General features: G+C 40.6%; 1 protein-coding gene across 6 annotated transcripts in view; it reads left to right on the top strand.

Moving 5' to 3' along the window:
- Positions 1 to 11: 11 nt before the first annotated feature.
- Positions 12 to 22,063, top strand: part of LOC133026347 (cytoplasmic dynein 1 intermediate chain 1) — a 56,943-nt gene continuing 34,891 nt past the window's right edge. For 2 of the 6 annotated variants that reach the window (XM_061093234.1, XM_061093236.1), the window contains exons 1-5: positions 12 to 131; positions 431 to 530; positions 1,496 to 1,583; positions 4,713 to 4,772; positions 5,094 to 5,209. In XM_061093234.1, coding sequence (XP_060949217.1) covers positions 12 to 131; positions 431 to 530; positions 1,496 to 1,583; positions 4,713 to 4,772; positions 5,094 to 5,209 — 484 coding nt within the window. Of the gene's footprint in view, positions 132 to 415; positions 531 to 1,444; positions 1,584 to 4,712; positions 4,773 to 5,093; positions 5,210 to 22,063 lie in introns of all 6 variants that reach the window. The other 4 variants (XM_061093233.1, XM_061093231.1, XM_061093232.1 and 1 more) reach the window with 4 other exon arrangements.

Raw genomic sequence — 22,063 nt, 5'->3', positions numbered from 1 at the left:
CCCAGGACACCATGTCGGACAAAAGTGACCTAAAAGCCGAGCTCGAGCGCAAGAAGCAGCGCCTCGCCCAAATCAGGGAGGAAAAAAAGAGAAAGGAGGAGGAGAGGAAGAAGAAAGAGGTAAGGAAGAAAGTGAGTACATTCCCACGACTTCCACTCATACTGTCTCACCCTCTAGTGTGTGCTGTTTTTGCGTTGGATTGCTTTTTGTCAGGCCGTGACACATACATGGCCGAGGGTGTGTGTGTCCATGCGTGCATACAAACACCCATATGTGTGCAGAAGGTTGGTGTTGGAGTTTTTAATTGAAATGTGCATTTGCATGTTTTCGCCTCGCTCTTCAACTCATGATGGCTGAGCTATGACTGTGTAATTCATGGTGTATAAACTTACATTGGTCTCTGTGTCCTGTGCAGTCTGAGATCCAGCAGAAGGCAGAGGTGACTCCGGAGGATTCAGACTTGGATCGTAAGCGCAGGGAGACCGAGGCCCTCCTGCAGAGCATCGGTATATCACCAGAGCCTCCACTAGGTACATGACACTCCTACGCACTGAACAGTCAATCAATCCTTCTCTTGTCATTATGATTCAAAAGGTTTAACAAACTCATGCAATGTCCAGACCCAATTATCGAGTTAATGTCTGAAAACTGCTCTATAGCATTTCCTACGCTGATGGTTGAAAAATTGCACAATAACTTTATTAATTACAACCAAAAAACTTCTGAAAAACAGTTTAATGATCAGACTGTAAATAAAGATATAATCATATTGCAGACAGACTGTATGTGTCATATGGTTATATCTTCTTTCCTGTTCTGCCTTACTGATAATGCAATTATCAAAGAGCTAAAGATGTTTTCACAAATCTCATTTCTATACAGTAGAAATTCTGTTTTAATTGAATTCATATATTATTTATTTATGTACAAAAATAGTTACTGTGTCATTTAATTAGTTTCTTTTTTATTCTCAGTTGATTTCATTATTTGTTGTAGATAATGTGATTGGACTGCGTTTTTTTCATTACAACTTTGATTTTTCATTTTTTTTAAAAACATCCTCTTTATCGTACTTTTCTGTTCCACTGTATACATTGAGTGTATTGTATGTGTTAATGGGGTATTTTAAAATAAATGCTGTTTCAACGTGCGCCGCTCAGAAACGTCTACACTGCATAGTTCAGTTCCACTAAACTTTTGGAAGCACTGTTCTCTAGTGGTGTGACATTGTAACAACACCCTCAACACCTCCGCGTTGACTATTGCAGAATTGACCTGATATAAGTTATTCATAATTTACCTTTAAACAGAACTGATAAATAATAAACACAAAACCAACAATGCATTTGATGCCCTTCCCCCCTCTCCTTTCTTTTAAACATTTATTATATTTGTCCATCATTTCTTTTACTTTCTTGCTTCCCATCCCATTTTGGTTCAACAGTCCATTCTTTGCAGCCTTTAATGTTAGACTCATGTTGCTTTCATTATTTAGTCCCGACCCCTGTGTCCCCCTCAAAATCATTGAGCACGCCCAGCGAGACGGGGAGCCAGGACTCAGTTGATGGAGGCGCCGCCGGCAGGTAGGTCCAAACCTTGGTGCATGAGTTTCATCAATCTCCATTCGGCAAATTAGTAAATAAGATAAATATACAATATAGCAAAATATATGTTTTTTTTATACATTTTCTTGCTTCTGGATTAAAAAAAGTAAATTTACAATGTCAGGCAAAATATTTGGAAAATCTCCTGCTTTCTTTTGTAAAAAAAAAACAATCCATGCATAGATTTAATAAAATAAGAAACATAGAAAGTGTTTTTATAGGATTTGCTCTCTCTCATATACCAAGCATGCTCTTTTAGAGGTCATCAATTAACTGTATGAAATTGTGGCCTAAATATGATTTAAACGAAATAGGCTTTTGTGTGTGAATTTTTATTTGTCAAATTCTCCTATTTCACGTATATTCTTTCTCTTTACTTGTGATGTGCACAACAGGTTTAGGTAAGAACGAGTGTCCCTGTTAGTTGGGGTGCATCATTTGCTTTTGAATGTGGCTTCTGTCATTTGTCGTGACACCCAGTGTTTTGATGACCACTGTGCAGTTTTCTGCTTCTCATAGCTCGTCCTGAGAAATTCCTTTTTTGGACTCCCAGTGCGTCTCAGCTGTAGATATTCGTTCAAAGTAGATGTTGGAACAACAATACTGACAAAGGCAAATTACAGTTTCCAGGTATAGGAGTATGTTTAGCTGAAATGAGTAAAGTGATCAAATGTTAGCTTCTTCCTTTCAGTCACTGCTCCGTAGGTTTCTTTCACAGTGCTTACAACACACTCATAACACAGCAGACTATTTATCTTCAGGTTCTGCTCATGGCCACTTTGGCAAATTAAACCTGCTGCAGAGAAGAGAGTGGTCATCAAGCACTTTCAATTTGCTTTTGAATGATTCGCTGACTGTATATGTCAATGTGTGAGGGAGTGATGCCCTCAGGGGTCATTAGTGATGTGTTGTTCTGGTATGACCATGGGTGGAATTGGGGATGAAGAAAGTTCCCAGCTGAAAATAAGATATGGTTTGTCAGTCTTTTCTTTCTTTTAGCTTTCATCAATTCAATTTTTACAAATTGGACAGATTCTTCCCCCCCAAATCCACCCTGGACGATGGCATGCCTTTTTGAGCTCCTCCATTTGTGGCTGTGTATGTGTGTGTGTGTGTGTGTCCCTTCTTAGGTCAGGGTTCTCTAAAAACAAGTCCCAAGCACATATCGCAAGGTAAGCCTTTTCATGTCAAACCCAGGAATCCCTCTCCCCTGCTTTTCCCTGGCTGAGGCCATCCTCATGTGTGAACACAACAGCTCCCAAGTGTTGGCAGAGCTCACACCGATGTGCCTCCATCATGATTTACAAGTTTAAATCAGTGCAGGGCATCTCTAACTTCCCTTCCTCCTGTCTCCGCTGGGGACTTCCTGTCCTGAAACCTTTGCTGTCTCCCGCAATACCAGCTCCAAATGTCACTGTTCACATTAATGGAGCCACAGAGGTGATTGCAGCTGCCACTGAGTTGACAATCAGCTGCTTAAAGTGTCATCTCTGTTAGTGTAAAACACTCTTTTCTGTCAGGCTAAAGAAACGCCCTTCCACTCTCACCTGCTATTGTGTGGCGCGAGCTGAAGGCCTAATGGTTGTGTTCACTGCCTCTAAAACACAAAAAGTGAAGTGGGGTTGTGTCATCCTCTAACAAGTGGTAGATTACAACCATCTTGACGCAAAATCCTTTAAGTTTCAGTTGCTTTTGAAATTCACTGTAAGTAAATAAATCCCACCTCCCCAATATAATGAAATAAGCTGCACTGCTGAACGACCACGCTCATCAAATGAATGGACTCACACAAAACTCATCGATCTCGCATGGCATGTGTATTGTCATCTGTGCCGAGAAGGCTAAACCTTCACATACAGATTTATTTTGATATGTGTGTGATATATGTTAAGTTTTGGGAGTGAGATGTAAAATCATGGATTTTCAGGTATTACTTGGCACAATTTTGCATATCAAACACCAAGACACTAAGTATAAATATAATCTAGCATGTGTGAATATGAGTAAAAAATATACAATTTCACTTATATTTTTGATTCTTAGAATAAATAGATATTCCTGCTTTTAATTAAGTAATTCGAGCATCATTCAGCTTTTCCAATGACACGATTTAAACGATTTTGACATTCTCCCACACAACAACATATTTTCTTTTGTCCATAAATATGTTGGAATTTCAAAATTATCATAAATTCCTGGCAGAAGATCAAGAAATCTATAACCAGAGGTCAGTAGAGATCTAGAATAAATAGAAAAACATGATAAAATAGGAAATCTCCCTAATGTACAGCCCTCCCATGTAGGGTTGGGTACCGAGAACCGGTTCCAATATGGAACCGGTTCCAATACAACCGGTACCTACCCGGACCGAAACGCAACGGAGATTTCGGTGCCTCATTTCGGTGCCTGAGCCAATGGAAGACTGAGGTCTCTGCTCGTCCCGCCTCTAGGGGGACGAAGGCGGGCCGAAGCCTGCCTGCGACAGCCCAAGCCGCGGAGACACGGGGGTCTCTGAGTGATGGAAAAGCGACCCTCAGTCTTCATTTGGCTCAGGCACCGAAGGCAGAGTCACGAGTCAGAGTGTGTGTGTCTTGTATTTATTTTTATTTATTTAGGTTTAGTGTAAACTTTTGTTAACAGTTCGTATGTTATTCATAGTTTTGAGTTAAAAAGGGTTTTGTATTTATTTATATTTATAATCTACTTTAAACAATTAATATATTTGGCAATAAAAAAAGCCTTTCTTAGTCAAGCATCGTTTTGTGCACTTTTTTGAAAAAAGTATCGGTTCAGGCACCGTTTAGGCACCGGTATCGTTTTAAAAGTATCGGTTAGGAACCGGTATCGGATAAAAACCAAACGATACCCATCCCTACTCCCATGCGATATCTACCTAAATAAACATTTTCCATGTACAGTGCCATCTTTGCATGAAGTTCAATGGGAACTCCCACTTTAATATAAGTGGTGTGTGGGCGGTCATGTGTGTGTGCATGCTTATGGTAACACATGTTTTGGTAATATGTGCTATTGGTGTTGAGTGTTAGACGAGGTGTAATGTTTGTAAACATGCATGTCCTCTCTTGCCCCCCCTGTTGGTGACATCAGGACGCTGCAGTGGGACACAGACCCCTCTGTGCTGCAGCTGCAGGCGGATTCTGAACTAGGGTACATCCTCCTCCTGTCCTCCTACATCCTGGCAAAAATGACACTGCAACACCTTTATTCAAGAGATCATTGATTTGAATTTATTTGTTCTTATAAAGGACAAATGTAAGTGTGAATAGATTTAAAACACAAAACCTTTCGAACCACTTATGTGACACAATCCTCTGGAAATTTAACACGTTGTTACGACAGACATTAGTCTACACATTATTTAGAGCTGTAAACTTTGCACAAATGAAATGCACTGTAATTTCAAAAGGATAACTTGAGTTTAAGCTCAGTGTGGCCCTGCTAATGATGACATGTGTTTCTGTTACCCAGACGGAGGATGCAGAAGCTGGGGGCCTCCAAGATCACACAGGTAGACTTCCTTCCCAAAGAGGTGGTCGCTTACAGCAAAGAGACGCAGACACCGCTCGCCGCCCACCTGTCTGAAGGTGAATACTTTGCGAATGTGCGTATGAGCATGAGTGACTTTCGAAAACATTCTTCTGACGCGAAGGTTACGAGAGGCAACAGAGGGTTTCACGTTGCAGTGATCGTCGTGGTTGTGTGGTTGAATTTGATACCCCGTCGGTTTGCTAGTTCACGGCCCACAAACCTGGAATTATTTAAAGATCTTACGGAGAGAGAGAGTAGGAGGGAGAGCGAGAGCGTAGTCGACAAGTGTCCGCCTGTCAGTTTATGTGTCTTCAATCACAGAACATCTTGCTTTTGACTCCTGCTCACAAGTGGAAACAGGCTGACGGATGAAAGTCCCCCAAAGTGGTTTTTGATGGATGCTGCAGAATCACTGTCTGTTTGTGTGTGAAATATCTACAGTACACGCAGAAGTATATATTTATCTCCACCAGAGATGTTGGGTTTTCATCCTATCTGTTTGTTTGTAAATTCCAGCAGGTTTACGTTAAAAGCACTGAACAGACTAGTACCGAATTCAGTGGAGGCATGGAGCATGGGTCAGGAGGGTGGGGGATGGACATCAAGGTAAAGGGGACGATCCAGACACATTTAAATCAATGTCCTCAACATTGAGAGATAAGGTAATACTTAAAGCAAAATGTTTAGAAAAATATGTATAGAAAAAAATCTTAAAATATTTACGATATGTACAATTTTGAGCAAATTATCAGAAGACAGGGCTTCCGATTTCTTTTCTTTATTTATCCTTTTATTTCCCTTTGATAAGAGTGTAACAGATATGTTTAGTGCTATAAGGCCGTGGTTAGGTGTAGGTTCTGATTGCCATCCTAATTGTGTAAAAATACGTATACATTTCTCAGCTAAAGTTTAACATTTTTCAGTTTTGCTTATATATGTTCCTATTGTTTATAACCAAGAATCTTCAAATTTACATATACAGATGAGCCGTCTAATGTATTTATAAAATGTTCATTCTTTAGTCATGATTTGCTTGTGAATATATGGAACTCAGGAAGAAAGAAAATATGTGTATGCATGTCCATGTTTGTGGGTAGCTACATGTGTGTTTCGGGCATGTGAGGTTATGTTTGAAAATGTATACGTGCATATTTGTGCCTCTGCAAGTCGGCGTGCACATATGTACTGAGCAGCAGTTACTAAACCCGTGTGGTCAGTGCACTGGATTTGGCACATTGTTGGCGGTTGAAGAGAAAAATACTGCAGCTGTTTCTTTAAACTCAACTTGCTGTTTTTGCAAATACAGATAATCCATTTAGAAATGTCATTGTCATGTGAAGGATTGCACAAACAAATTCTACTCCACCTACACTGACTTTATATATATATATAGTTATATTGTATAAATACACACTTGCATATATAAACACATGCACTCACATATACACACACACACACTTCTGGTTGCAAGACAGCTGGAAGCCATGTGACTCCAAAGGGGTTGTACTTCCTGCTTCCTGTCATTATAATAGATGGTCTGGTGTGGATTCCACCGCCCTCCTCCACCGGCAACCATCACACACGAACACACACACACACACACACGTCTCTCCTGATCAGCATCCAAAGGGTCCGCCTCAACTCCCCCCATTTCCTTGACAGACCCAGGAATAGATCATTTATTCAACAAATGCACAGGCACTGACTCACATGCATGTGCTGGGAGACCTACACACATGTGCCTAACACATATACACAACCAGAATTAGGTCTTTCGCCCAAGTTTAAATGTACACATGAGGACTACTGTTGTCAGATGCTGTCAGTGCACCTACACAGGGAATCAAAACAATAACCACACACTCACACAAAGAAACAATATACAACTGTTATGTACTAAACAAGGCAAATGGGTAAAGAGATAAAGACCAGAAATGAAACTGCCATGCAAATAAACAGACGGCAGTTAATATATCCAGGTCAAGTAGTCTGTGTAAGCGGACAAACAAGTATACACACTGTGACTGGTGAATGCCTGAAGCAAAGCAAAGTCCAGATTTTGGATTTCAGCCCCCAACAGCATGTTCAGGAGGTCTCTCTCCCTCTCTCTTTCTCTCTCCGTGTGTGTGTGTGTGTGTGAGTGTGAGTGTGTGTGTGTGGGAATGAGAACATCTGGGAGCCAGAGCCGAACTGCGGTGGTCTACAGGGAGGTGACCTTGGCCTTAGGAGACCCTCCCAGTGCAGAATGCCACAAAGCTTGTGTGTCTGGAGAGAGAAGAAAGGAGGCTGCTGGTGTAGCACCTGCCTGCACTTCTGGTTGTGTGTTTGTTCAGGCCAGTTCCTGTTGCTGATCACTGAACCCTACATGCGCACAACAACACAATATCTCATGCTCAGGTTGCAGCTAAGGGTTGCGTGTGTAATTAGTCAGGCTTTGACTCAAAATCTCAATGGAATCTTGAAGTTTGAACAGCTAAGTATTACGTTTTTATTTATAACTGTAAGTGAATGTGAAACGCCAAATCTAAAGTGGAGTCATGATGAGTTGTGAAATGGTTCATGCTCAATGAAAAGATATCAGCCCAACAGTAAGGTTGGACACCTGGGTAACCGCAGAAGTAAAATTAAGTGTGTTTGAGCGTTAAAAGCAGGAATGTGGTCAGTGCATACGTGTGTGTGCGTGTGTGTGCATGTGTGTGTGCTTATCTTCATCTCTGTAGCCCCCCAAAAATGAGATAAAAATGTTTAAATGCTACCCAGTGGCTGGCTACAGCATAGGTCACGAACCCTGCCTCCTCCTTGTTACTGGATGGGACATGGACCAATAAACACACCAAAAAAATGATGACTTAAAAAAGTTTTCTGTCATTTTAGGGGATTCCTATGGCACTGATGTATGATCAAGTGATCAGTTTTCTGGTTAGTTTGGATGTTATGTAAATATATGAAACAGGATGAAACTTCATTATTGACAGCAGAACCATTTCTTTTTTATTGATGATTTCTTTTTGCGTTAAGATATTTTGCTTTTTCATCTTAAACTTCCTTTTTAAAATTCGTTCCTCCTCTGTTTCATTACTCTTTCTCTGTCCTCAGGGCTCGAACAGGACCAAACTGTTCTGTATAGCTCGCAATTAATGCTACCTCTGTGTCATGTAGAAACATATATTCTACAGAGAGAGAGGAAAGAGTGGGATGAAAAGGGGGAGAAACCCAGCTGGCTTCATGGGAGGACTGGACGGAACAGTCAATCTGTTGACTTAATGATGGTGGTGTGTCCCAGGGCTGTGTAAAGCTCTATGGAGAGACCTCTTGTTGTTTGAGTGTGTATTTGTCCCTTTGAGTGTGTCTGTGTGTGTGTGTGTGTGTGTTTTCTTGGAGGGATAACTTCATCAGTGACACTGAATATTTCTCAGACAGCAGATTGATGCTGATGCTGACCTCTGCCCTGTAGATACCCGATCCAAGGGGAAGGGTGTGGACAAACATTTGGAAATTACTTTTTGGTTCAGGTCTTGTTTGGTCACGTTGGCTAGGCGATCTGCCTGTAATCAGTGAAAACATCAGGTTTGGGTTCTCTCGGGTTCGGACAGAAAATTGTGGCCCGAGCCCCGATACTGCCCTGTCAGACTGAAAGTGTGGTCATCATAAAAAGGCGTCTTGCCAAATGATGCTTTTTCATTTTGCAGATGTTTACTATGACTTGGATCTTTGTCATCTCCATCCAATGCTATTAAGCCCTAGATTTATGAGATGATCCCTAATGTGAGAGTAATATAATGCCGTGTGGGAGAAATGTGGGAGTCTCACATCAAAACTGTCATATTGTCATTGTGAAAGGAAGAGTAAGTGACATCTCATCATAATCACTTTAAATAATTGATGGATGACTCAGCGGTTCTCTCGTAGCCTCTTCTCCTAGTGAACTTCTGACCTCGCCAGTTCTCATGTCTGTCCTTATGTCCAGGGTGGCCGACTGTGTGTGTGTCTGTGTTTGTGTGTTTGTGTGTTTGTGTGTGCAACAGTAAAGTCTTAAAGAGAGCCTGTGTGTCTGCTTGTGTGCATCTTCAATGAATGTAGCTTTATTAGTGCATTGGTTTTGTGTCTTTGTGAACACGTGTCTATCCTTGTACATAATTGTTTGTGTTTTAAAGATCCCATGCAGTGTGTGTGTGTGACTCTCATTTAAGCTAGTTAATGATAACGCTTTTCATTTCCCTGACTAATTTGCGTCCCTATAATCTCAATGTGTAGCTGTCTATGCATGTTCTTCTCCCATTGGCTGTTTACTGAAATGTCTGCCCTGAGTGTCCATTGTGTGAAGCAATCAGATTAAGTCCCAGTCACGGTCGGCTCCAGCTATTTACTGCTACCCTAATGGGTATGAATGGACATGTTTGTCGTGAGGGACGGACGTTGTGTCTGCGGACATAGCAGGGATATAAAGTAAGCTCTAATGTGGTGTGTGATAGTAACCTAACCCAGTGAGGTCAAACAAAGTGTGTGTCTAGTGGTCGGTGTTTTATGCGTCTATCTTGTGTTTTACTGGGCTGACATGAACTCGAGTAAGAGAAGTGGCTGTTATTTCAAACTGAATATTTGTTTTTCGTCCAAAACAGATTTTATCAAAATAAAGTCTCATTTTTGTCAGTTGATCGTTTTAACATTTATCTGCAAAGTAATGGTCCTTATATTTCTAAAACAAGTATTTGTAAATGCAGCAAAGGTTAAGTTCTGACAGGCATTGTTGCAGTGCGACGGGTGAATGCTTTTCGTGGCCTCATTTAAGAGAGACACAGTACACTGCACTTTTATGGCTACAGTAATACTCAAATTAGATTCGTATTACCCCGTGAGCTGGCTCAGGCAGAAGCAGGGTGTTGTTTTTAAACCTCAAGGTCAAGGTCAACAAAAATATGGTCCAAAAACACATTCTCCATGTTATAGCCACGAATAATAAAGCTAGAGAGACAATTCAAAGCTTATATTGATCATATAAATGATTCCCTATCATATGTTGTCATATGATTAGTCACCTCATGAAGAAGTCACAAAGAATTCTAAAAATAAAAATATTTTTCTCCTTCATCGGCTGGAATTGATGTATAAAACTTTGTTCAATAAGTCAGTGTCATCTTTATTATCTCAATGTGCTGCTCCTGGGCAGCCAAAATCAATGAATACAGATTTAAGAAGATGCAAAAAAAGAAACTTTTATATTTCAATTATTATAAAACAAAGCACTTATTGTAGAAATATGTTAAAAATCATGTTTTCTTTAAAATGGAAAAAAGTAGAACCTATATTTAAACTGATTGGTGTCATTCCACACAGCAAAATCGGGAGTGTTAATTCAACTCACAGAGTGTTAAATTTAACACTTTTTCTGAGTCTATATAATCCTCACGGTTCAGAGTTAAAATTACACTTTGAAAAGTGTTAATATTTTAACTCTTTAACAGTGATAAATATTGACACCCCTGGTGTTATTTTATGACACCACATAAGTGCACCTTTAACTCTAAATTGTGTTATTCCCTTTCACTGTGAGTGTTAATTTTTAACATACATAGTGTTATTTTATGACACATTAGAGTGTATGTTTAACACTAAAATCATGTTATTTCATTTCACTATGAGAGTTAATTTTTAACATACATAGTGTTATTTTATGACTCATTAAAGTGTATTTTTAACACTAAAATGAGAATGAGGGTCAGTCTCACACCTGTCTTGATAAAGAGAGCCGAGGGATTTTGTTATGGTTCATTGGGTGCAGAGATTTGTGGTGAAGCTCCTCCCATATTTTATGATCAACTCCACCTGAAGTGAATCTAACTCAGTCACAGGTGTTAACATTTAACTCGCTTGATTGACAACACTCGCAGAGCTTTTTTAACACTAGTGGTGTAAAAACAACTCCAAAATCAACACCCACCAACTCAAAAATATTAACACTGAAAAAACAACACTACAGATTTTGCTGTGCACTAAGGCTATTTTAGAACGTTCTAATACCATCATTCATGTCGTACATATTTTTTGGTAAAGCCCAAAAATTTGGGCCAGGCCATCAACTTTATAATGACAGACTTAGATGTGTCACATGCTAAATGAAAAAAATATGCTGTATTTTGTTCTTATTTTTTTTTAATTTCACGACTGGGAACCCTCTCTCATGTTGAATACTTAACAAAAGCAGTTTAGATGTCCATCTCAATTCTCGTCTATTCCTACAGAAGAACTAGAGCCAGGATGCAGACACTGTTCATAGGGGAGGGTGACATGTCACATAGGTTCTATAAAGTGTGGACAATCTTTCTGTCTCCCTCCCTGTTACTGTTACTGTGGACCAGCCAGTCTCACTTGGCCATGTACAGAGTCAGTATCAGTACTCGAACAAACCCACCCTTACTTTACTGATCTCAATCTGAAGATAACTATCTGTGCTTGTGTGTGTGCCAGCGCCTACTTGAGATGTTGGCAAGATCAGGAAAGGTCAGGGGGATTGCAGCCATTTTGTGCGTGTGCTTGCGCACGTCCACATGTGTGCAGGTTGGCATGGGTGTAGTAAATTGGTTTTCGCTCAGTGGAGCCTTGAAAGAGCCATAATAGGCCTCAGTGGAAAGGTAGCAAAAGAAATGGAGAGAAGCAAAGGAGAAGGAGAGAAAGTAAAGAGGTGAGGAACATGTGCACCTTCGGAAAAAAACAGAGGATTGAAGGCGAAAGAGGAGAGACGGCCCACCGATGATCCAGCAGTTTTGATATTGCCTCTGTAATTGCTCACAGTGAACCACAAGTAGGCCTTCACAAATACAACTTTGTTTGTGTTTGTGTACAAATTGATGCTGCAACCTTGGAAAACCCCTTAGTGAGGGTTAAAAGTTCACAGGGTCAAGAGTGTGCGGGTAAATTCTCTCTGCGTCTAAATGCAAAGCTATGTGCATAACTCTATCTCTCTCTCTCTCTCTCTCCCCCTGTAGTATTTTCCGACTCATTAGTTTTCAAGGTCTGCACACTCTGAGTATATAGTTGGTCAGTAATTCACTTAAGTATATTTACTGCAATAAGAGGCTTTCTTTTTGACTTGTGGTGGACTGGTAATGGCCTCTAATTGCAAGAGAAAACCCATTTCCAAGCACCAATCTGAAAAAGACACACAGTCTTTCAAATGCACACACACATAAGCAAACAGATTCATAAATGTAAACGAAGGAGTGCAGAATAACAACCATGGGAATAAACAAGCATACGCGCATCCTCAGAAATATACACATGTGAAGCTGCGTGGTTACGCACACATTTACACACTCACGCACTTCACCTGAACTTTACACAATCCCATAATGGAGCAGTTAAGAAACAAAGCTGAAAATTTGTGAAATGATCCTGACCATTGGCAGCACATTGGTCCAATTAGAGTGTTTACTTTGGTGTTTTCCCCCCCTTTAATTATTAAATGTGATTCAGCAGGTCGCTTGTACAAAAATGTACTTTTAGATTTAATCCACTAGAAGTAGATTTAAAATTGGCACCAAAAATATTGCAATCCTTTCATGTCTGAAATTCATCTCTACTTGAGTTTAATGGGTTTAAAGCAGGAGGTTATTGAATGTTTGGTGTCACACATATGAGTTTGTCTAATGTTCGGCATAACAGAGGAACACGTTTCTACCTAATTTTGCATTTGTATCTAGAGTTTATTTTTCTCATGTGCTATCAAAATAATCTGAAAAACGATATTTCGAAAATTCACGTGAACGCCATTTTTCGGATGTCTTTGTTATTATGCAAAAATTGTAAAGAGGTGTCGAGGTGTTGTTTTAATGCACTGATGTTGTATATACTAAACATTTTGTTAACAGCCTCCATGTAAACAAAATGTTTGGGACCTTCCGAGGAGGACATTGAGATGCCAAGAAAAATTTACATGACAACCGTATTGTCTGTCCTGGTCAGCACATTCCCTATAACACCATATATATATCTATTATATTCTTTGACATTCTGTTAATGCAACAAAACCCTATATACACTAAATTCAAGCTACATTTGTAATTTTTTGATATTTTCTTTTTTCCAAATATTATATTATATTAAAATTTCGCAATATATACACACATCAACCATACACCAAACATAAAACACATACACCAAATATACAACACATACATTTACTCCACAAGTCAAACAAATAAGCCTAAACGTCAGAATGTTCATAACCTCTCAACTTAAATAGAATATGTTGAGTATAAATAGGGTTGCAAAATTCCGGGAATATTCAAAGTTGGAAACTTTCCATGGGAATTAACGGGAATAAACGGGAATAAACGGGAATATACGGGAATTAACGGGAATTAACGGGAATAAACTGGAAATGTTGTGGGTAATTTATACTAACTGTATTTACCTTGTCATATACAGACATGAATATAAACATTTTGTTGTGTCATAGGCTGATTTGAGCACTGAGGAAACTTTGGGCACTTGACTTTATGCTTCTGCATCTTTGTGTCATTCTTAACATAGGTCTATGCACAGTATTTGCACATGTACACAGCCTTTCCTTCTACATTGGCTGGGGTGAAATGTCTCCACACATGAGATAGTGCACGTGGCATTGTTCTGTAAGATAAAGAAAAAAGTTTGTAAAAAAGCCTTAATGCAATGCCAGAGATATAAATAGTTAGCCAAACAATTGGAATCATCTGTACAAATATTTTACAATTGATGGATAAATGAATGGAAATAGGCTAGATGAACAGATGAACTATCCTCAATCAGCATGATAATATATTTTCCCCAGTAATATCATCGAAACTTACCTGACTAGTCCTGCACTCTACAGCAGGCCTCAATAGCCCTGCTGTAGAGTGAAGGATGCTGGGAGTTATCTGTGCATGTGATGGAAGAATGCACAGTGGAGGGTTGAAACTCAACGTTCCATACACCTTTAAAATAGAGTTTTGAATTATGTTTTTATTGCTCAGCGTCTAATTTGCATAGTTGTTTTTTTTTCAAAATTCCCAAAATTCCCGAGCTTAATATTCCCATGGAAAGTTTCCGGAAAGTGTCCGGAAATTTACCGGAAACTTTCCGCCCCTTTGCAACCCTAAGTATAAATAAACAGATATATATACACTTATCCTAAGCATGTATTTTCCAAAATTCTCAGAAACACAAACAAACCTTCAAAACACTTTTTTCTTATTGTTATTCATGACATGGCTGTGTATTGTTAGGCTTGTTTACAGTAAGACCTGAATGTAGCTGATATGTTTTGTCTGGTCTCTCCTACTCCAGAGCTTAGAGAAGGAATAAAGTACTGTGTGGGTCTGAGCCTCACAACAGACAACTCCTGAAGCCGAGGTCCTTTAAGTTCTCTCAGCCAATTTACCCCGTGTCCGTCTGTCTTTGGCATTTTCTACAATCCGCTGAAGCAACGAGGCATTCATATAAAACAGTGAATGTAACACACTCCCGGTCTGCATGAAACCGACATGACTGAGGGGTTTTGCGGGCAGAGTCTTCAAGGTCCTGAAGGGAGGAATGTGGTTGCATGAGTGTGTGTTTCTCATGGCGAGGTACTTATACGTTGCTGTATGTGTCTGTGTATGTGCATATATATATACGATGTGTGCGTAGCCACATATGGAAGTGCTTGCCTCGTACATTGTTGTTGTTCCAGCCAGGCGGGTACAACAGGACCGAAGGTGTGTGTGTGTCTGTGTGTGTATGTTGTTAGAGGCTAAATCCATGTAGAGAATAACTGTAGTGAGTGTACCTAGAAGACCTTGAACAAAATGTACTCAGTTGTTTTTCTGTAAATTCCTATGTTGAAAGTAGATATAAGAATTATCTTTTATTGTTTTTGGCAACTTTTGGGTCCATCAATACTGTGCCACACATTCTATACAAACATGTTACACACACTTTCTTCTGCTTCATGTAAGATTTAGGCTTTTTAGGTTCTCCCCTCATCTGTTCCCTGCAGACACACATAATCGGCCAGCGCTTATCACTTTCTCGCTTCATAAAACGTCTCAGAGTTCAGTTTCACCGTCATCAAACTCTAAAGGGCGCAGCCTTCTCTCCCGTTTCACTCGGCAAGATTGATGCAGCGTCCCAAGCGGTTTCTGACAAAAAACGGCCGTGGCAGCTGAAGCCCAGAGAAGTTCTTGATATTAGAGGAAAATAATGTCTTTCGCAGTGCGTAAGGTATTCCAAATGAGTCACAGATGATTGCAATTTTCCCCTATGACCACCGTATAATAAGGTACATGAGCCCTTTCTTCATCTCTCTCCCCCTGGCTTTCTTTCTCTCTTTGGCAAAATGACCATCATCCAGAGTAATATTTGCCATCTGATGAGTGCTCGAGATGAGTAGGAATACAGTTTCACGTGTTGCTTTCTTTCTTTTTAACTCTATCGACTGTTTTTCTTTCTTTTTCTCTCCTCTTCTCCCTTGTGTTTTGTTGAACTTGACTTTTTGACATGTGCGCCCAACCCTCTCCCCCCTCGTTGCATTTTTTACGTGTGTGTAAAACAACAGTGGGGCATGAACCTTTCCCTGGGTGGTCTCCCTTGTACTCCGAGATCCTTTCGACTCTCCAGGGGTTTTCATTTGAGAGGGTAGCGGTTCACTGCCACAGTTAGCCTGCAGCTCATAGCCCTGCTTCACTTCAGCCGTTTCGGTCTGATGGCTATTAACCGTTTCAATGCTAGCTTGTGTATTTTTACCTGCAGTTTAAAAAGGACACCCTGAGGAATTGTCTCTTTTAAATACAGACATTTTATTTACAAAATCACTAACTTTATTTGTCAGGTGAAAGTAAATATTGAATCTTCTAACAGGGCAATTTGGTTTTTAGTCATAGCGGAAACTCACCACGCTTCAAAATCAACTAACTCTGTTCAAGTTGCAAATGATTCTGACCTATTTCGACGTCATTGTCAGTTTACAGCTTGACAGTTGATTGAAGGGAAATTTGATCATTATGCTGGTTTTCTGCTCCACAGCAGTGTTGTCTGCTATTCTGCAACTCTCCAGCAGGGAGCACTCTTAGCACATATACTTGATTATAGACTTGATGGCTCTCTCAGTCTTACAATGAGGTTGACAGATTTGCTATTAGAAATAAGTATCAAATGAAATTACATTGCAGTCATATTTTTTCCAAATAATCTCAAACTTATGCACAAACATATCTCAGAACAATCTTAATTTGATTGACAAAAAGTATTTTCTTTCACTAATTGAACTCCTCTTCCTGAGAATACGGTGTTGTTTATTGATTGGATGTGTTGCTGAGGTGCTGTGGAAGAAGTTGTATATATTTTTGTACAATTCAGAAGTATTCAACCCCCAAGCATCAACGTCTAACAGGCCAATAAAAGCTGTTTGTCCCATGTGTCCGTGTGTCCCTCGTTAAAACAAAATGAAACACCATCGTCATCCAAGTGGCAAACACAAACCACCAATCGCCATCCGAGCCACACACACAGATGAGAACATTGTTGTTTCTGAGTGACACAAATTCCTGCTCAGATGATGCGTAGAAAAGCGAGTTGATGCTGTATAAGTATTTTTATGTAAGACTTTCTTTCTGTCGGTCCGTCTCTCTTCTCTCTCTCTCTCTCCCTCTGACTGGGTATTTGACAGTTTGGAAAGTTTGAAGTCATGGTTTTTAATCAGGGCCTTGCGGCCAGGCTCAGCGCGGCGTGGCATGGCATGATGGCTCACTTTAAAGATGTGGGTCTGGGTCGGGGCCAAGCCTGGGTGGCACGGCTCGAGGAGAGGGGGGTGGGTGAGTGAGAAGGAGACTGGAGGAGAGAAAGATAGGGGCAGTGAATCTGCTCTCACTGCACCCACAGCACAGAGCAAGGCTTGCCGCACCCCCCCCCCCCAAAGGCCTGAATGGGCTGCATTAATGACAGCTGATTATGTGTGGGCATGCGTCTGCATGAGGTGTGGACCCGGCTGTGCACAAACACACACACACTGTTTGATCAGTGTGGTGAAGAGATGAATTAATCTAAATCATCCTGCGGTTTTTAACCTCACCGCTTTCACATCAGGTCTCGCTGCTAATGTGTGTGTATACTTTTACCCCTACTGTGGCAATCATGACTTGATGAACCACGCTGAATTTTAAATATTATTTCCTATTAAACCAAATGGAAAAAACAGGAATAAAATTAACAAACTGAAGTTAAAGTAGGGCTTGGTGATGTGGCCAAAAATGTTGATCAGTCGATATCGATAGTTATTATGGTAAATTTCAAAAGTTTATTTGTTGCAAGTTATACGTGTGATTTCAGACACTTATTTTTGTGGAGAAAATTACTTTTTTTTTTAAGTTAAAACATTCAAATCAATAATATGTGTTATACCTCTCACCGTGCTGGTGCAATGCATAATTAATTTGTGTTATTGCCACTGAAGAAAATTATATCGTGATCGTGAATTTGATCTTTTATCATTCAATCTTAAATAATAGGATTCAGAGGATTATTTGTGCAAGACATTTTAAGCACTTTCACTTTGCTGTCTGAACTAAATAAATTATAAAACACTCTATGGGTCAAAATACATTATTTTACAATCAATTTAAGCTTTCGGAGAAAGTCTGTTCAACTTTAGAGCAAAGCTTCGTCTAACCCATCAATTTGTTCAGTCTGACTCACAGATCGTCTGTGTTCCTCTGTGTAAAGAAATATTTTAAGTTTTAATTGAGACATCAATATTAACAAAGACTATAGAGACCTGTGTAAATTGATCAGGACAGTTCACTAGGACACTTGTCAGTGGGCACAAGGCAGGCCAAAAGTATGACTGGCTTAATCATCAAAATAATGATGAATGAAGTGAGGCGTTCATTTTAATCTCTGGGTTTTTACTCTAAATTACCTGTGAGTTTGTTCCAGATGTGTGAAAACAGGATTTTTATCCCTTAATGAACAAGGATTGTGAAGATGTATGCTTTGTATGTCCAGCGACCTTCTGTTTAGAGATGACAGCATTTTTTGTGTTGATGAGCACTGATGTTTGTCGGCCAAAAATAACCCCCGGTGTGACGGGAAATTTCATACAGGCCTATCCGATCACATTTTATTTATTTTAAGATTGCGTCATTTAATTTCTTACCGACATCATTTATCAGAGATTTAAATCATTGTGCTTTTATCATTTTCCTTTTTTGCCTGGTAATTGGATAACAAGGATAACATTACTGGAGGTGGGACGTATAAAAGTGAGAGAATTCCCCTGATGCCCCAGGTCATTTGTAACATATGCAGAGGTGAAGTGAATGTAGTGGGAGTATGTGTGTTGTGTCTCTCTGTGACAAAAAGAGTTGGGTTTGTGTGTGTGTGTGTGTGTGTGAGTGTGTGTTTGTGTGTGTCGTGCCAGGCCCATATTAGAGGAGCCTTTCAAGTCTTGTCGATCTCCTCCTACTCCTCTGCATAGTGCTTGTGTTGTGGTCTGCTCAACAGTCATCCTCCCAGAACCCCTGCAAACTCTGTATAAGTGTGTGTGTGTGTGTGTGTGTGTGTGTGTGTGTGTGTGTGTGTGTGTGTGTGTGTGTTTTTGTGTGCCCAGATATGATATTGTAGGGTTATTCCCAGTGCGTGGGATCCCCCAATATCCTGCCGGATCTCTCTGTTGTGTCCCACTCACTGCTTTTTTCGACGCCTTCCCCCTCTCTTATCAATGTCTCTCTGTCTTGGTGATTAATATCATAGAAATCTATACAGAATTATGAGCACTGTCAACTTTGATTGGCGGTGACTCAGTTGAGCAGTCACCTCCACACCGATAAGATAAATCTGCAACTCCGCTCCTCTGATGCAGTCGATGACAAACCTGGTCTCATCCCTCCGACTACACACACACACCCTCAGCTCTTTGATAACCAGGCCAACCCCTCTGCAACACATTTCAGCACACTCGCACTCACTGTGGGTTTGCGTTCGGAATAAAAGGTTAGCAAACTGCTTTGATCTTTAACAAACAGAGCACATGGTAACGCATTATTGTCGTGACACACAAACACACACACACAGACCTCATTGTCCTTTAGGCGAAGGGAAGCAGAAGATAGTGTACGTCTTTTATATGCTGTCAGTGTCTTTCAAACTCTTTCCTCCACATGCTCGATAGTAGCTGCCTACTGTGAAATAATACAAGATAATGAAAGTCTCAGCAGTGCATCAGTCTTCATTAAAACTGTTTTTCTTTATTTCAGAAACACATCAGCACATTACTCTCACCTGAACTCTTTCACTCTACTCGTGGTCCATAAGGGAAACAACCATGCTCCTTCCGGCCCAGAAAACATGATTATAAAGTGTACATATATACATATGTTATATATATATATATATATATATATATTTAAGTCAATCTACAGAACGATCACACATATCTTAGTATAACATAGTTTTACTGTTGATATACAATATACTTTTCATTCCATGACATATGAAGCAATCCACTTTGTATTTGATACAATTAACTATATGATCTGTTATGCATTTTAATTCATAAAATTGAAACAGAATTAATTGACTAGAAAATCTGGCTAATTAAGCAATTATATCACTTAATCATTCATGAACATTTTACACAAAAAAAAGACTCACTGGCTCCATCTTCAATAATGTAAAAATCCCTACAAAACTGTAGGAATCCTTAATTACTTATTGTGCTAGTTTTCAATTATGAGGTGCTTGGAGTCATTCATTTTGATATACAACTATAATTTATATTACAATTTCAATAGGGCCTCACTGTCTGTCATTGCCTGTCAGTGCTAGGGCCCTAATAACACAACACATGTTTTTCCTGATTCCAATTCCTTCATGTAGGTCATCTCACAGCCGATCTGACACCGGTTCTCCTGTGAAGCACCTCAGCTTCCTTTGGCCTGGGTTGGACAGGGAAAGAAACAGTTTGAACAAGTGGGAAACCCGATTGCGAGACTTCATTAAGATGGGAGAGGGTGGTCGATTGCTGAACATGAGCTGAAGCACATTTCCAGCGGTGGCTAAGAACCGTTCTGCCAGTGACAGAAGTATGGTCTTAATTGCACTAAAAATGGACTCAAGTGCTTCTGTCTCATTGACTGATCAAGCATTGTGAAGGACATTGCATCAAGTCAAGCTCTACACTCTGTATCCAGCAGGAAAACCAATTTTAAAATCACAAAATTACAATATTTAACTCTTTGCAGGGGAGAAATGAAACCAGAATAAAAGTGTTTTAATCAGATTGTGTTTGACGAGGACCCGATCTGGACCACCACTGTGACTGCACTGTGCCGACCGACTAACATGGAGACGGGGACTTTGCTGCTATGAGTCTGCCTGAGTAGTGGAGGTGACATTTACGACAAAATGGCTGAAAGCTTGTAGACTCAAATACTAAATGAAAAGAAGACTCCCAGTCTCATGATACAATACAGTTTGAATAAACTTGCGACTCATAAATGTAAGAAACGTGGTCGGCTACAACAACAGTGACATGACAACAGGAGCATTTCAAAGAAAGCTGCGACCAGCGTTGCGTGTGTGCATTTACACACAACTTTACACCTCGGTGTGTGTGTGTTTGTACCTCCACACTGTGAGTGTGTGTCTGCATACCTGCCAGGATGTGCTGAATTGACCGGGCCTGGTCAGCGTGAGGAAGCAACCAGTCGAAGATTGAGGCAGCCAGATGCGGTGGCCCGGCATACCGAGGATATCATTACCCCGGGCGTGTAGCCGGCCAAAACAGCAGCCCCCAAGTCGCTTTTCATCAAGTTGGACCCCCCGTCTGTGGCGAGGGGGAGGAGACCGGTTAACCTGTTGTCCTGCAGCGAGAAGCGGTATTAAGCAGCAGGTGGAAAGAGAAAGCTTCCCGTGACTGGAATGAGGTGGAAACAGGATAGTGTGCAGTCAGAAAGTGAACCCGCAGACAAGCAGTGACACTCACTCAAAACTGTAGAAGATTGTCTCTTTTGAATTCCCTTCCCTGCTTCTTTTGCAGCTCGACGGGAAACCCTGCAGTGCCTCTGTGTGTGTTTGCATGCACGTTTTGCATAAAGTTTTGTTCTCTTACCCATAAGCCCCATTTTCCAGTATCGTTTACCGCAACGTACAGTCGTTTGGGCTTCACTTTGAGCACACGCTGAAAAGCGTCTCTGAAAAGTTCCATTCAAAGCAGATTGCTGGGATATTTTTGGTGTGCGTGACTGACAGAACAAGTTGATGCATGGCCACTGGCAGCAACATCAGCAGTATCTCCGTACGGGAATTGGACCGTCTCCCCTTAGTGAGGTAACCCATAGGCCATGAATCACGCTGCCTTGCTCCATAGTCCTGTGGTCCCGGGGGCTGACAGTTTGACCGCTCCTCAATGTGGTCTCTCTCTCTCTCCTCTGCTCACGCTCCTCCCATCCTCATCACCACACATTCCAACCACCGGACTGGTCGCGTAAGGTCATGAAAGCAGAATCGAGCCGCACAGAATAGAAGTTGTGTCTACTGCATGTTTGTTAGTGGGACTCCATTTGCCTTTTCACATCTTTGTTCATTACTAACCAGCGTTTGTTGAGGGGAGTAATGACTGATAGATGACAAAAACCTCTGTCAAGGAGATGGTAATTGTGATGAACACAGGAGGAGAGACAAAGGCTCCAAAGAAGGGTTTTCCTGTGTGTTTCTGTCTGCAGCTTGGCTGTTTTGGCAGCTCCGACATGGAGCTCGCCTGGCAGCCGGCCCGTCTGGTCCTCTCCGGTCTCTTGGTGGGTCACTGGTGTTTGGATCACTGCAGTTGGCTGTTAACCACCGACTTGGACCGAGCCCTGCCGCCATGTGTTTGATTTAGCTTAGTCATTTATTATATTCACACAGTGCAAAAATGAAAG

Source organism: Limanda limanda, chromosome 19, assembly GCF_963576545.1.
Source record: "Limanda limanda chromosome 19, fLimLim1.1, whole genome shotgun sequence".
NCBI classification, from domain to species: Eukaryota; Metazoa; Chordata; class Actinopteri; order Pleuronectiformes; family Pleuronectidae; genus Limanda; species Limanda limanda.
The sequence above is the reverse complement of the archived record's forward strand: the minus strand, read 5'-3'. Positions and strand labels throughout refer to the sequence as shown.